At 47.5% G+C, this 12,838-nt stretch overlaps 5 protein-coding genes and 1 long non-coding RNA gene across 9 annotated transcripts; 3 read left to right on the forward strand and 3 right to left on the reverse strand.

The window, feature by feature from the left end:
- Window positions 1-367: 367 nt before the first annotated feature.
- LOC117184517 (uncharacterized) lies at window positions 368-928 on the reverse strand. Its single transcript, XR_004469919.1, has 2 exons — window positions 815-928; window positions 368-642 (listed from the first exon to the last, which is right to left on the reverse strand). It is a non-coding gene; the product is annotated as an uncharacterized lncRNA (long non-coding RNA).
- kat-60L1 (katanin p60-like 1) lies at window positions 804-6,223 on the forward strand. 4 transcript variants are annotated; one of them, XM_015182102.2, is made up of 5 exons: window positions 804-1,037; window positions 4,171-4,445; window positions 4,495-5,144; window positions 5,225-5,699; window positions 5,767-6,223. In XM_015182102.2, exons 1-5 carry the CDS (start codon window positions 919-921, stop codon window positions 6,090-6,092), a joined length of 1,845 nt encoding a protein of 614 aa, XP_015037588.1. In that variant the 5' UTR covers window positions 804-918; the 3' UTR covers window positions 6,093-6,223. The 4 variants fall into 4 exon arrangements, with proteins under 4 accessions (XP_015037588.1, XP_003736652.1, XP_015037589.2 ...); XM_003736604.3 differs by having other exon boundaries at window positions 807-1,037; window positions 4,507-5,144; XM_015182103.2 differs by lacking the exon at window positions 804-1,037 and adding an exon at window positions 2,156-2,552.
- A 120-nt stretch (window positions 6,224-6,343) lies between these two features.
- Hat1 (histone acetyltransferase 1) lies at window positions 6,344-8,122 on the reverse strand. Its single transcript, XM_001359019.5, has 4 exons — window positions 7,999-8,122; window positions 7,728-7,899; window positions 7,173-7,674; window positions 6,344-7,115 (listed from the first exon to the last, which is right to left on the reverse strand). Exons 1-4 carry the CDS (start codon window positions 8,011-8,013, stop codon window positions 6,470-6,472), a joined length of 1,335 nt encoding a protein of 444 aa, XP_001359056.3. The 5' UTR covers window positions 8,014-8,122; the 3' UTR covers window positions 6,344-6,469.
- An 80-nt stretch (window positions 8,123-8,202) lies between these two features.
- On the forward strand, window positions 8,203-10,323 carry Rpn5 (regulatory particle non-ATPase 5). Its single transcript, XM_001359020.5, has 4 exons — window positions 8,203-8,419; window positions 8,528-9,576; window positions 9,632-9,788; window positions 9,862-10,323. Exons 2-4 carry the CDS (start codon window positions 8,534-8,536, stop codon window positions 10,162-10,164), a joined length of 1,503 nt encoding a protein of 500 aa, XP_001359057.1. The 5' UTR covers window positions 8,203-8,419; window positions 8,528-8,533; the 3' UTR covers window positions 10,165-10,323.
- Window positions 10,324-10,452: 129 nt separating this feature from the next.
- Hpf1 (Histone PARylation factor 1) lies at window positions 10,453-11,893 on the forward strand. Its single transcript, XM_001359021.5, has one exon. It carries the CDS (start codon window positions 10,490-10,492, stop codon window positions 11,816-11,818), a length of 1,329 nt encoding a protein of 442 aa, XP_001359058.2. The 5' UTR covers window positions 10,453-10,489; the 3' UTR covers window positions 11,819-11,893.
- On the reverse strand, window positions 11,808-12,824 carry PSMG1 (Proteasome assembly chaperone 1). The gene is made up of 3 exons (XM_001359022.5): window positions 12,625-12,824; window positions 12,139-12,566; window positions 11,808-12,077 (listed from the first exon to the last, which is right to left on the reverse strand). Exons 1-3 carry the CDS (start codon window positions 12,723-12,725, stop codon window positions 11,899-11,901), a joined length of 708 nt encoding a protein of 235 aa, XP_001359059.1. The 5' UTR covers window positions 12,726-12,824; the 3' UTR covers window positions 11,808-11,898.
- Between the last annotated feature and the right edge of the window lie 14 nt (window positions 12,825-12,838).

Here is a 12,838-nt window from a genome sequence, read left to right on the forward strand (position 1 = left end):
CAATCGGTGCAAGAGTTTTTTAAGAAAACAATTCTCTTCAATTGCCAATTTAAATTTTCATTCCATCGTACGTTTGAATCAGAAAATATCCTCCAAAAGCCAAGCTCAACCAATTTCATTTTCTGATTGGTCTGTTATAAATTACTTTATCCAAAAAAAAAACGAGCATCACTGGCTGATAGAAGGGAACTAAAGATCACCTCTTACTGAAGAATTTAAAATCACTTGATATACTAGAATATACCCAAACCAGTATGGAGCAGAGGAAACTTATCCGGCAAGTCCCTATCTCAATCCGAACAAAATCGTACCTAAGAATTCTCTGATCGCGCAAGCAAAAAATACAGAAAATAATCACAAGTATTGCTATACAAAATTTAGAATTTTATTTATTATTGTACTGCTTTAGAGGCAATATTTTTTGTTGGCTTTCCCAAAGCAAATACCCCAACACACATGCATATCATATCAACCCCCTAGTGCTACCGTTGCAATGTGGTCGAAACTGGCCACAACAGTCCGACGTTTTAGTGACCATTTGTGCATTGATGCGAGTGGAGGACAGCCACAGCAACAGCCTCGTAATCGTCCTCGTCGCGTTGTTGTCGAAAATTGCGCAATTGTTGGCCACTCCGGGAGAGACTGCGGGGGGGAGGAAAAGGCAAGAAGAGAGAAAAAGCTATGAGATTACTGAACAGGAGAGAGCCGTCAGAGCTTTTTCACAGCATCCATCCCACTCGCTCGCGCTCTCAGTCCTTATTACTCGGCTGACTGTGAGAAAAGCACATAGAAAATTTTCCAACACACCACTCACCATTTTGGATCAAAGTAAACAAGAATATTTTTGGTTTTTTCTTTTTTAAAATTGTGACGAAAATTCCAAATTGCTTAAAAGTTAAGAAACATCGAAAACCAAAGATGCGCGGCGAGGAGACGACCTATAGGCGGACGACCCGCGAGAAAATTGTGCTGCGTGGAAACACGACCATCCGGACCGTAGACTGCACGTCCTACCTGCCCGTGATGAGTCCTGCCAGGTAAGTGAGCAGGGGGACCACAGCACACAGCACACAGCACGGATGGGGGAGCAGATGGAGGTGGAGCTCTGCCACGGGCGTGCCGGTCTCTGCCTTGACTTCTGAGTGCGTATGTTATGGCATCGATTTTTATCTCGGCTGCAGCTGATTTCGCATGCTGCTACAGATATAGGTATAGCCGTTATACGTATACGTATGCGTCCGTAGCGACCTTCGGTATCGTTTACCGAGACTCATACCGTTGACGGAGCACTTCAGAAGAACCGCTTTCGCTGCTCTCGAATGTATGCTATTCTTTAGCTTCTCCGATTGCAGCTCGAGACCGAGACCCGGCATGCAAGCCAGCCATTAAATTACATTGCCGGCAAATTATTAAGAACTCGTTCCCACTTGAGTGGGTAAATACACACACATGCCACCTTCCTTTTGTGTAGCGCCTTGCTTTCGCGGAAATCGATGGAATATCCAGCTTGAGCTGACGGTAGCTTGGCCGTAGCGTGCATTGACCACTGTCCGCCAGACGTTGAGTAACACAACCAACAAAACACATCGAATATTGAATTTCCTTTCAAATTATTTGCCGATATTTTAGAGTGCAATCCATGCAAGATTCGCTTGAAACCCAGTAGAATTTGACAATTTTTCAAACCAATTTTTAAACTGAATTTCATTATAATTATGTAAAGCGAGAAGGAATACTAGTTAAACTCTGTTCGAAACTGTTGCAATAGCATTAAGAGCCGACATAAAGCCAATCGATCTAGTCTATGTATGTTGTCCAGCTTTATTTCCTTAAAGTTATTATACCCTATCCGTGGGAATACTTATGTATGATTGAAACCGCCCCCAAGCAGCGCCCAGGCAATACTTCCTTTAACCTCAATTCGCACTCACACACACACTCATCCAAATCCAAAACTACCCGCCGTGCTTTCGAGCAGCGTCGTCGCCGTTGGTCCTGTTTGTTGTGGACGCGTCGTCCAGTTCCGTGGTCAGTTGGTGCACAGCCCTTGAGTCGTCAGGTGGACGCCTCGGCTCGCGACCCGTATACTTTTTGTTGCCTTCGGTTGCCCGGCTCAGAAAATACTGTCAGGGAATCCATTTTTATGAATCGTTTTCTTACACGTGTGTGTCTTTAAATTTGAAGTAAAGTTTCTTTTATCCGTCCGACCGATCGTCCGGCGACGACTGCGATATGTTCAACACAAGTACCCAGAACTGGTTCGGCATGGGGCAGACCTCGACGGCTCCCGCCGGCGGTGTTGCCCAGCTGTTGAACAATAATTCCCGAGGGGTCCAATCGAATCATTACCACCAACACCAACAGCAGCAGCAGCAGCATCCTTTCATGCGCCAGCGTTCCCTGACTAGCTCCAATCCAGCCCTTGAGCGCTCTACCTTGGCTCTTCGTCCACAATCGCCACCCAATCTGCAGGTGGAGTACGAGGTGGCCGTACCATTCGTTTCTGCCTACAGACACACACCATATCATTCGCTATGGGATCTGCACCAGTGGTAAGGAGGACGAAACCATGAAACTACCACATACATACCCAATAATCTACTGAAAGATTTAGTAGACAAACTAACTTCCTTCCTTATACTTTAGTACCTTATGAATCTTAAAGTCAGATGTTGTAACCAATAATAGATACCTTTCGATTCATTTAATGACTAATCATCCCATTCCCAAGATCTCCGACATAATGCACCGTGTGACCCCACACCATCCTTAAGTTTCCTTTAGGCTTTCTAACATATTATGCCAGTCATAATTGCCATTGCTGACTGTAATTTGCATAGGCCAAAGTGTTTTTGTTTTTGCAGTGGCAATGGCTTTTGCTTGGTGGGAATTAGCATTATTAGCTCTGGTGACACGAATCTTAAAGAGAATGTCACAAACTAAGACTAGACTCCGGCCTCCGCCATCGTCGAAGGGCCAGTGTTTGGGAATTTTCCATTCCAGTGTCGGCCTTGTAACAGTTTTCAAAGCCATGTCCTTAGGTATGGGAGTAGGAAAAATAAACGCAAATCAATCGGGGTCCGAGATGACCTATTTAGTTGCTGCTAATCAGTGGATCGCTGCCCATTCCGCTGCCCAGCCGGAAACCGTAGGCGAGCGCATAGGAAACATTAACCCAAATTTCAACGAGTACAGCGCACAATAAATATGAAGCGGATGCGGGCGGCAGGCGGCAGAAACAAGAGTTATGGCATGGCAATGCTGCGGCCAACTCAATTAGCCGCACAAAGAATACTCATACTGTGGTATACTTCCCAGATAGATGGTAGCTCTAAAAACTTGCTCTACAATGTTGGTATGGTATGCAAGAGGTTTAATGACTCCCCATGACGCATGCAAATAGCAAGGGGCGCGCAGCCCCAAATGCGAATAAAAAGTTAACAATTGTCGCCGGCACGTCAATAACCTGTGTGGAGAGCCAACAAGTTTATTGAACCCTCCAGCCAACTGCTAGCGGCTGACTGTTCTGCATATGGCTTGTGCTGGGCCCCCGCACTAGCTCGTCGCTTCCTGGAAATTCCTAAGCATTGTCAGTGAAGGTGAGAGGGAAAGGACTAGCTAATATTAGACAGGCTGTTTGGCCAGACTTGGCCAGACACAAGGAATATAGAAAATGTGTGTATGTATGCACATAACAGGACACGCAAAGGACCTGCCGCCACTGCTGTAAGCGGCTGATAAGCAAACGACCTTTGCGACACGGCCAAGTTGAATGGCAAGAGCCCAGGATCAAGCTTAAAACTTATGGGTTATAAACCAAAAAGAAATGGTGGTTCCCAACAAAAGTAACACACATGGGGGTTCTCAGTTCTGCTGCGGAAAAGAGTCTTTGGTAGGGATAGAAATCACCTGGCACTCGACCCTGTCAGACCATGAAAATGGGAAATGTTGAGGGCTTTGGGTGTGCAAAGGAGAATGCAGATATGTATGTACATATGTTCATTCATTGATTATTTAATTAAATTTTCACCATTAACATTAAGGTATTTTTACTATATGTATAGTGATCGATGTAAGTGATTCGTATTTTAAGCGGTGGAGGGATATTTTCGGGCTGTAGACCTTGATATGGCATAACCATCAACTTTAGCGAACTCTCTACACTTGCAGCTCATCCACACCGCCCACAAGCCTGTCGCATGTGGCCCGAATGATGGACACGTTAATACTGGACTCACTGTCGCCATTCGGCTTCACCAAGATAACAGCGACCAGCCGACCCTCACGCACCTCCAATACCGTCAAGAAGACTACGGTGGAGAGCGGACACGCGACACCAGCCGCCCGCCAGCACAGGCCGGTCAACAATTTGGGGGCCAATGCTCCTGCCGGGCTTGGGATCGGCGAACCTGCTCCATTGCGGAGCAACCGTCTGCCCACACAAGGTGAGTGCTCCAAGGGGGAAAATATCCTTACCTCATTGATAAAACCCAGTGTCCGCCGCAGAAGTTGCCCCCCAGCCACGCTCCAATCAGCCGTCAATGCCTTTCCCCTCCCAGCAGCAGGACAACCGCTGGGTGTCATCGCTGCGGCGCCGCGATCCAGAGCTCCAGCCCACATTGCCTTCCATCAACAGCAATGCGAACAGCAACAGCAACAGCCAGGGTCTCAGTCAGAGCCACCATGGCAGTGCCGGAAATGTGGGAGTAGGCTTGGTGGGAAGTGGACCCTCAGGCGCCCCCAGTGTGGGAGCAATGCGGTTTGGACGGCCAGGGCGGGCTTCAGCTCTGACTGCTGCCGTGCGCAAGAGTCGATCCGTGGAGCGCCTGCGGGCCCGCAAGCAAAGCACAAACGCACAAATGACGCTCAAGCACAAGCCGGTGAAGAAGAACTCGCTTGACGAGAACTCGAACTCCGACGACCAGGATGCCACCACGTCCTTGGAGGACAACTCTCAGGCACAATCAGTCTCCACCACGCACAACACACCCAAGTGGTCCCCGAAGACCAAGGCAAAGCAATTCTCACCACTGGGCTACGAAGGGCGCTTGGTGGACACTTTGGAGAAGGACATCCTGCAGCGCCACCCCTGCATTAAGTGGACCCACGTGGCTGGCCTAAACGAGGCCAAGACCATCTTGCAGGTGAATCTATTGCTTCTTTATTTACCTTTAACCCTCTGTCCAATCACTGATGATGTACGGTCCACGGCGTTCAATTGCAGGAGGCGGTAGTACTTCCCGTAATCATGCCGGAGTTCTTCAAGGGAATTCGAAGGCCGTGGCGGGGCGTTCTCATGGTGGGTCCGCCGGGCACTGGCAAGACCATGCTGGCTAAAGCAGTGGCCACGGAGTGTGGAACCACCTTCTTCAACGTGTCTTCCTCCACACTCACATCCAAGTACCGCGGGGAGAGCGAGAAGCTAGTGCGTCTGCTCTTTGAAATGGCGCGCTTCTATGCGCCGAGCACGATTTTCATTGACGAAATCGATGCACTCTGCGCATCGCGGGGCAGCGACTCAGAGCACGAGGCCAGCCGGCGGTTCAAGGCGGAGCTGCTCATACAAATGGATGGTCTCAATGCGAGCATGCAGGAGGAGAAGGTCATCATGGTTCTGGCAGCCACAAATCATCCCTGGGATATCGACGAGGCCTTCAGGAGACGCTTCGAGAAGCGGATATATATCCCTCTGCCGAACGGTAAGTGCCTGAGGCGGTCCTGTTCCTCATCAAGTCAACTGTAAGTTCCCACTGACTCCCCTGACAGAGGAAACGCGCTCGGCACTGCTGAAGTTGTGCCTGAAGGATGTCTGCCTTTCCCCTAACATCAACACGTCCATGATCGGGGAGGAGCTGCAGGGGTACTCCGGATCGGACATCAGCAACGTGTGCCGCGACGCGTCCATGATGGCCATGCGTCGACTCATTTCGGGACGAACTCCGGAAGAGATTAAGCAGATACGCCGCGAGGACGTGGATCTACCAATCACGCTGCAGGACTTCCAGGACGCGCGACAGCGCACCAAGAAGTCCGTTTCGGCCGAGGATGTAGCACGTTTCGAGAAGTGGATGGAGGAGTACGGGTCCTGCTAGTTGTACGGGTTGCTGCTACAGCACTCTCCCTCTCTATGATTGTATTCCCCCTTGCGTACTTCCAGCCCAACCTAAAATTGCAATACTGTTTATTAATTCTGTATAAACAATATGCGTTAGCTATGTATAATTATTTTGTATACGCTTAATTGCTCAAGTGCCCCACTCTCAGCTCTTAGCTCTCAGCCCTCAGCCACAAACCCTATGCGCACATGGTAATCTGATGCACAAATATATACATATAAAGGACGTATGTAATTTTTAATATTTATTCGACAGAATCCTACAGAAGGCTTATAGCAACAAAATGTATTTTGTAATCAACATATTTAGAACAAAAAATAAATTACTCGACACCATTGGATCGATTCCTTCTTTTAGGCCTTTAGCTTGGCAAGAGTGTTCTTGTAGCCCTCCTCGACCACGGCGTACTCTTCCTGAAGCTGTTCCATGCGCTGCTTCATGTTGGGCAATCGAGCTCGCAGCATTTCCGTGTCCATCTTGTGGCGCTCCATTTTCTTAAGGTCCTTGATCTGCTTATAGTAAACTGCATTAAGGCGTTTCTTTACCTCCAGACGATAGCTTCTGTACTCCTTGTCATCATTCACATTGGTGTAGTACAGGCGTAGCAGCTCGTATACTTTTCGCACCTGTCGCGGATTTAGTTTAAGAGTTTCGCGAGCCTCCCTCACCATTTCTTTGCTGAAGCCCTTGACGATCTCGTTGCGGGCAAATGACTTCAGTTCCTTGCAGAAGCGCGCATCTACAAAATTTCGCAGCCGCTGAAAGTCCTCCGAGGGATCTTCTACAGTGATGTCCACCACGTTCTTCTGCGACTGGTAGTACTTGTATATAGTCTCGACTAGTTGGGTGGCCAGACCCAGCTTCTGGAAGGGGGGCAATATCATCATTTGGCTAATCCGTGGCCGCTTGTTCTGCGGATAGGCATAGTACTCGTACACGGTTGTGTAGCCAGCTGTGGCATACTGATACTGGCCATCGCCGTTCTTATACTTTTCATAGCTGGAAGAAAGTCGTTTAGAATATACAATAAAAAATAGTAAAGCCCTCCCTTATTACCAAACAAAGTAGCACCATTGGGCGTCATCAGTGTCTATGTATGAGGCAGCGTCCACGAACCACAGTATGAAAGTTTGCAGGCGCGCAAAGAATTTCAAGAAAGATGGAACTTTGTAGTCGCACTGATAGAACTCGAATAGCCTCTCACTGCCGTCATCAGAGGGCCGTGTGTACTCGCCGATCTTCTCGCCGAAGGGCTGGAACTTGTCTGCCTTGTCCAGCGTCTTCAGAAACTCGTCTAGGTTGATGAAGTAGCAGCCGTCTGGCAAACTATGTGCAATGGTTCCGACCACATCGTCTGCATTCATTTCACCGGCAGACACTTCGTTTACACGAGTCCCATACTCCACGCCCAAGTAAATGTGCAACGGTCCTGCCGTATAGAATACGCGCACGTGCAGATCTTGATATCCGAAAATTGTCTCAGTCTCGCCAAATATCTGATGAGCCATAACGGGGTGAAAAATCAAATCATCGTTGTTGATGTCCGCCTTGTCGCGTACTAGAAACAGACGTATTGCAATAGAAGATTAAGGTGAATTGTAAACAACTTACTCAACTTGAAGTCGACCACCTCGAGGGCGTCCAGCAAATACTCCTGGTATTCTTGGATTTGAGCCATTCTTGCTTTTTTCACTGACCTGGGCGGTCTGCGTTTGCAGAGTCTAAAATTGCGCCGCAAAATGTGCTGATAGCTGTAGCGTCGAAATAGCAAACGCTTTCGGGTCTGTTAGTTAGCAAAATTTTTCGCGGTAACAAAAGACCGAAGCCAAATAATTTACAGTGTTAAAAACGAAAGAGGCGCAATAAGTGTTGCACAACTTACCACTCGCTTTTTCATTATCACTTATCAATTATCAATGAAATTGCATCGTATTTTGTCTAATATTTGTTTGTTATTCCATAGAAAGAGAAATGTCATTAAAAAAAAACTATTTCCATTTGATTTATATTTAAAAATCATAGTCTCCTTGAAACTGGCGCGCACTCGATAGTTGTGAATGGAATTATTTAAAACATCGTTACTATCGATATTACCATCGATGGTTTGACACCTCTAACACAGCATTTGTAAGCAGAATTTATGCAGTAAAATATAATTAATCAAAAAAAGCGGCACTTGTGTTTTAAACAACATCCAGAAGGAGGAAACGTGAAAGCTTAGCACGAACTTGTTGGATTATTAGCATTTTCCCCATTAAAAACTACCTTGATCTGATCTTTGCGGAATAACAGCAGAAAAAGAGGTAAGTTACAAAAATGCCTCGTCATAGCGACCGCAGACCGAAGCAGAGCCGCCTCCGCCTCGAGATGCGCATTGAATTGAATGATTGATTTGAATTGATTGTTGTTAGTTCATAATGGATACCTACTTGTTCGATGGCGGCCGCATCACTAAAATGGAGGTGGACTATGAGCCTGCCTGCAATGAGAAAATTCCTCTGGCAAAGGAGCTGGCCAAAAAGAATCCCGACGCCTTTCACGAAGCCATCGAGATGATGCTGCAACTGGAGAAACAGACGCGTCTTGGCGCTGACATGGTGTCGTGCTCGCGCGTCCTTGTCGCGATTTGCCAGATATGCTTCGATGCATCCAACTGGAATGCCCTAAATGAGTACGTCACCCTTCTGGTGCGTAGGCGCTCCCAGCTTAAGCAGGCTGTCGTGAAGATGATCCAGGAGTGCTGCACGTACGTTGACAAAACGCCCAATAAGGAGACCAAGCTCAAGCTGATAGATACACTACGTTCGGTCACTGAGGGGAAGATCTATGTGGAAATAGAGCGGGCTCGACTCACCAAAACCTTGGCCGACATCAAGGAGGCCGATGGCGACGTCGCAGCGGCAGCGTCTGTTATGGAAGAGCTGCAGGTAGAGACGTACGGTTCCATGGACAAGCGTGAGAAGGTGGAGCTCATTTTGGAGCAAATGCGTCTCTGTCTACTGAAGGAGGACAATGTGTCGACTCAAATCATAGCCAAGAAGATCAGCATTAAGTTCTTTGACGATCCGGCTCAGCATGATCTCAAGCTAAAGTTCTACAACTTAATGATTCAACTGAATCGCGATACATCTTTTCTCAACACCTCGCGTCACTACCAGGCTATTGCAGAGCCGTCGCGTAAAAAAGCTGCCCTTACACCCGTCGACTCTGCCACGGATGACAAGAAGAAACTAGATGATGACAAGAAAAAGAAGGACGATGATGAAAAGGAGAAGAAGACTGAGGCCGCAGCAGAGCCGGAAGTCGAGGTCGAACTGACTGAATCGCAGAAAAAGGAGCTGACGGATAAGCTAGTCTGTGCTGTAATCTATTGTGTCCTGGCCCCGTTCGACAACGAACAAAGCGACATGATGGCTCACTTGTCCAAAAACAAGAAACTGGAGGATGTGCCCGTCTACAAGTATGAAAAGAAACAGCAAATTAGTCACAGATTTGAGTTTAAATTTTTGTTTTAGGGAAATTCTGCGCCTGTTCATGTCGAAGGAGCTGATTAACTTCGATACATTTAACGCCGACTTTGGTTTAGTGTTGGCCGAGAACGATATGTTCAAGGACGCCACCAAGCATGGAAAAAAGTGCATTGCCGAGCTCAAGGATCGTCTAATAGAGCATGTAAGCTGATAAACTGATATGTACTGGAAGGCTGCTCTATTTCTTGATAATAATCGTATACATTTTGTTTCAGAATATTCGCATTATTGCTATGTACTACTCCCGGCTTCACATAGCGCGCATGAGTGAGCTCCTCAATTTGCCCGCCAGCCGCTGTGAAGAATATCTGTCCAAGCTGGCCAACAGCGACACAATTCGCGTGAAGATCGATCGCCCCGCTGGTATTATCTATTTCACCACGAAGAAGAGTGCCTCCGACATCCTGAACAACTGGGCAACCGATGTCAATCAGTTGATGTCCCTGGTGAACAAAACATGTCACTTGATCAACAAGGAGGAGTGCGTATACTCGGTCATGTGTGCTGTCGAGGATTAGTTGCTTATTCTATTATTAGATTGTGTTTTATTATAAAACGCCTGCCCATATATACCTGTAGCTCTACTAACAATCCAACCATCAAAATTTCTTCGATGTTTTCGCAGTTTGTATTCATTGAATGAACTACAATATTAAAACCAAACAAAATCCCTCAAATCCAAATCGTAGGATGTTGCCAGACCGTCAAAAAATAGACAGAAACATTGACGTTTTTCAACACGTGAACTGCTTCACTGCAAAATATCTTTTATGCACAGAAAAGTTTGTTTGTTATTCTTTTGTTTACACCAATTGTTGAATCATTTATAATCTTAAACTGAAAATGCCAAAAGAGGACTGCAAATACGGAGAAAAGTGCTATCAACGCAATGCTGCCCATCTCGCCAAGTACAACCACCCAGACAAAACAGATGACGGGCAGGACAAAGCAGAAGTAGTAAAACTGGCGCCAAAAAGAAAGGAAGCGTCCTGCGGGGAGGAAGAGGCTGTCGCGCCCAACACAAGCAATTCCAGTGGAGAGAGCCAGAATATGGAAAAGAGTCATGGGGAAGCGAAAGGCACCTTCGAGTCGGAGACAGCCGAATTGCACAGGGAGGCCATGAGCAACATATCTGGAAAAAACTACATGGAAATCCTTGAGAAGCGCATCCGATTGTCAGTGCAGCAGGAGTACGATACCCTGTGTGAGTCCAACGAGTTCATTAGGCACAAATTCCTCGTCGAAATGCCGCCTGACTTCTACGAATTCTGGAAGTTCATCAATACCCTGACACAAGACTCCTCGAAGTCCAATCGCGCTGCCGTCGAACACCTCGAGACTGTGTTTCAGTTGCAGCTGGTGGGCCCGTTTGAGTTTCTGTCGGGCGCCTTTCATCGGGCCACGATGGGCGAGCCCGGAGATTACCTAAGGCATTGGCGCTTTTACTATGATCCACCCGAGTTCCAGACGGTTTTTGTGCGGAGGGGAACTGGCGTTCACTACGGCTATTGGAGGGACGTGCCGCAGGATAAGGAAAACTTATTGATTGCCCGCAACGACATGACCAATGGCTGCGAGTTTCAGTTTGTGTCCGGAAACATATTCGACGCTTTCCTTTACTATCTGGAGCACGACTTTGTCGGCACGCCTTTTACGACCGGTAAAGTGACCGCCACCAAAAAGGCAGTACAAAAGTATTTGGCGGAAAACTCATTGGAGCTGGCGCAGCTAGATCGATTGCAACGAGAGCGCAACAAACGCGTCGTCGCTAAGGCGTTCCACCGAGGTGGCATCGTGGTGCCCTTCGATCGCAAGACGCAGCTGGGCTACCGTCCTCTCTCTGTTAGCGACGCCGAGCTCAAGAAGATGTTAGCACTATTTGAGCGCAAAGATCTCGGCGATGGCCTTGCCAAGCAAGCTGTGCTGGAGAAGCTGCAGCCGGTGGCCAACGCTGCTATTATCGCTGTGGATGAGTGCGATTTCGGTAGTGCCCTGGAGCTGGGCATCGACTTGTTCAGCAGCGGCCACAAAGAACTGCATATGCTTGCATCTTCGCTGATAGTGCCTGCCTATTCGATGCTCCAGCGCCCGCAATTCATTGCTATCGCCAAGGCTCACATGGAGAGCCGTAGCCGGGACTTGAACTTGAGCATGTTTGATGTATTGAAATAAATCAGGTCCATCATTGTATATTATTGTGAAATGTTGCTACCAAAACCGCATTAAAAATAAAAATCTGCACCGCAATTAGTTTACATATATAAGTAAGAGCTCTCCTTGCGAGCCGGCACGTAACTGGGACTGCACGACACTCCAACTGCTTTGAGCAGCTTGAGCACTGGTTGGGCAGCCGTGGAGTCCAAAGGCAGCTTGTCAGTGTAGACTACAAACGAACTCACGGGCAGGTCCGCCTGATTTCGCCAGCTGGCAACTGTAATAAACACAAGAACTTAGAAATTTGGGGTCCTTCGTCGCTTCCTCAGTGTACTTACTGCCCGCCGCCACACCGGCTATGAAGTTGGGAGCCTCTAGCTCAGTCGTATCCGTCCCGTTCACTCCAACCCCACGTACAATGGCTATATCGTCACTATATTTTTGAATTTCCTCGCTCTTAAAGTCGACCTTTGACTTCAGCGTGATGGTCACCGCTTTCTTGGCCAATTTGGCATATGGTAAGAGCAGCTCTGTGACCTCCCCACTGCTTGTGAGGTCATCTTCGAGAACGGCCAGTAGCTGTTTGGATGTCGGATTCCAGTGCAGCGAAGATGTCTTCGGAGGAATTCCGCATATTCGTTTGGTGCCATTCAGCAGCACCGAGCTGCCAAAGTGTGTTACGCTCGGACCCTCAACAACAACTAGAATCTCACTCTGCAGAGCGGCTACATTCTGGCCAGATTCCCCGTCGAACTTTAGCTGCAACCTGTTTCGGAAAGTAATTCATAAGGAATATGCCAGGAACAGAGTACAGAATCGCTCACTTCTCGGCCTGGCCGACATTCTCAAATTCGTCCTCCTCGCAGTCGTCCCAAAAGGCGCGCGACGAGGGTATATTAACTTCGCCAAATCCAGGACAGCTCATGTTGTAGTTTATGAATTAATAAAATAAATAACAAATACAATTTTTTAGCTTGTGCTCACAAATTTGTTCAAGTCACTTTCAAATCTATCGAGTAGTGAACGAGTAATCGGGAA

This window comes from Drosophila pseudoobscura, chromosome 2, assembly GCF_009870125.1.
Source record: "Drosophila pseudoobscura strain MV-25-SWS-2005 chromosome 2, UCI_Dpse_MV25, whole genome shotgun sequence".
Lineage (NCBI taxonomy): Eukaryota > Metazoa > Arthropoda > Insecta > Diptera > Drosophilidae > Drosophila > Drosophila pseudoobscura.

Coding starts and splice junctions, on each gene's coding strand:
- kat-60L1 (XM_015182103.2), top strand. CDS start 2,233: ATGTTCAACACAAGTACCCAGAACTGGTTCGGCATGGGGCAGACCTCG. Junction 2,553..4,170: donor CTATGGGATCTGCACCAGTG/GTAAGGAGGACG, acceptor CTACACTTGCAG/CTCATCCACACCGCCCACAA. Junction 5,700..5,766: donor ATATATCCCTCTGCCGAACG/GTAAGTGCCTGA, acceptor CTCCCCTGACAG/AGGAAACGCGCTCGGCACTG.
- Hat1 (XM_001359019.5), bottom strand. Junction 7,675..7,727: donor GGTGGTCGACTTCAAGTTGA/GTAAGTTGTTTA, acceptor GTCTGTTTCTAG/TACGCGACAAGGCGGACATC. Junction 7,116..7,172: donor CAATGGTGCTACTTTGTTTG/GTAATAAGGGAG, acceptor ACTTTCTTCCAG/CTATGAAAAGTATAAGAACG.
- Rpn5 (XM_001359020.5), top strand. CDS start 8,534: ATGGATACCTACTTGTTCGATGGCGGCCGCATCACTAAAATGGAGGTG. Junction 9,577..9,631: donor GAGGATGTGCCCGTCTACAA/GTATGAAAAGAA, acceptor TTTTTGTTTTAG/GGAAATTCTGCGCCTGTTCA. Junction 9,789..9,861: donor AGGATCGTCTAATAGAGCAT/GTAAGCTGATAA, acceptor ATTTTGTTTCAG/AATATTCGCATTATTGCTAT.
- Hpf1 (XM_001359021.5), top strand. CDS start 10,490: ATGCCAAAAGAGGACTGCAAATACGGAGAAAAGTGCTATCAACGCAAT.
- PSMG1 (XM_001359022.5), bottom strand. CDS start 12,725: ATGAGCTGTCCTGGATTTGGCGAAGTTAATATACCCTCGTCGCGCGCC. Junction 12,567..12,624: donor AATGTCGGCCAGGCCGAGAA/GTGAGCGATTCT, acceptor TTTCCGAAACAG/GTTGCAGCTAAAGTTCGACG. Junction 12,078..12,138: donor AGCCGGTGTGGCGGCGGGCA/GTAAGTACACTG, acceptor TGTTTATTACAG/TTGCCAGCTGGCGAAATCAG.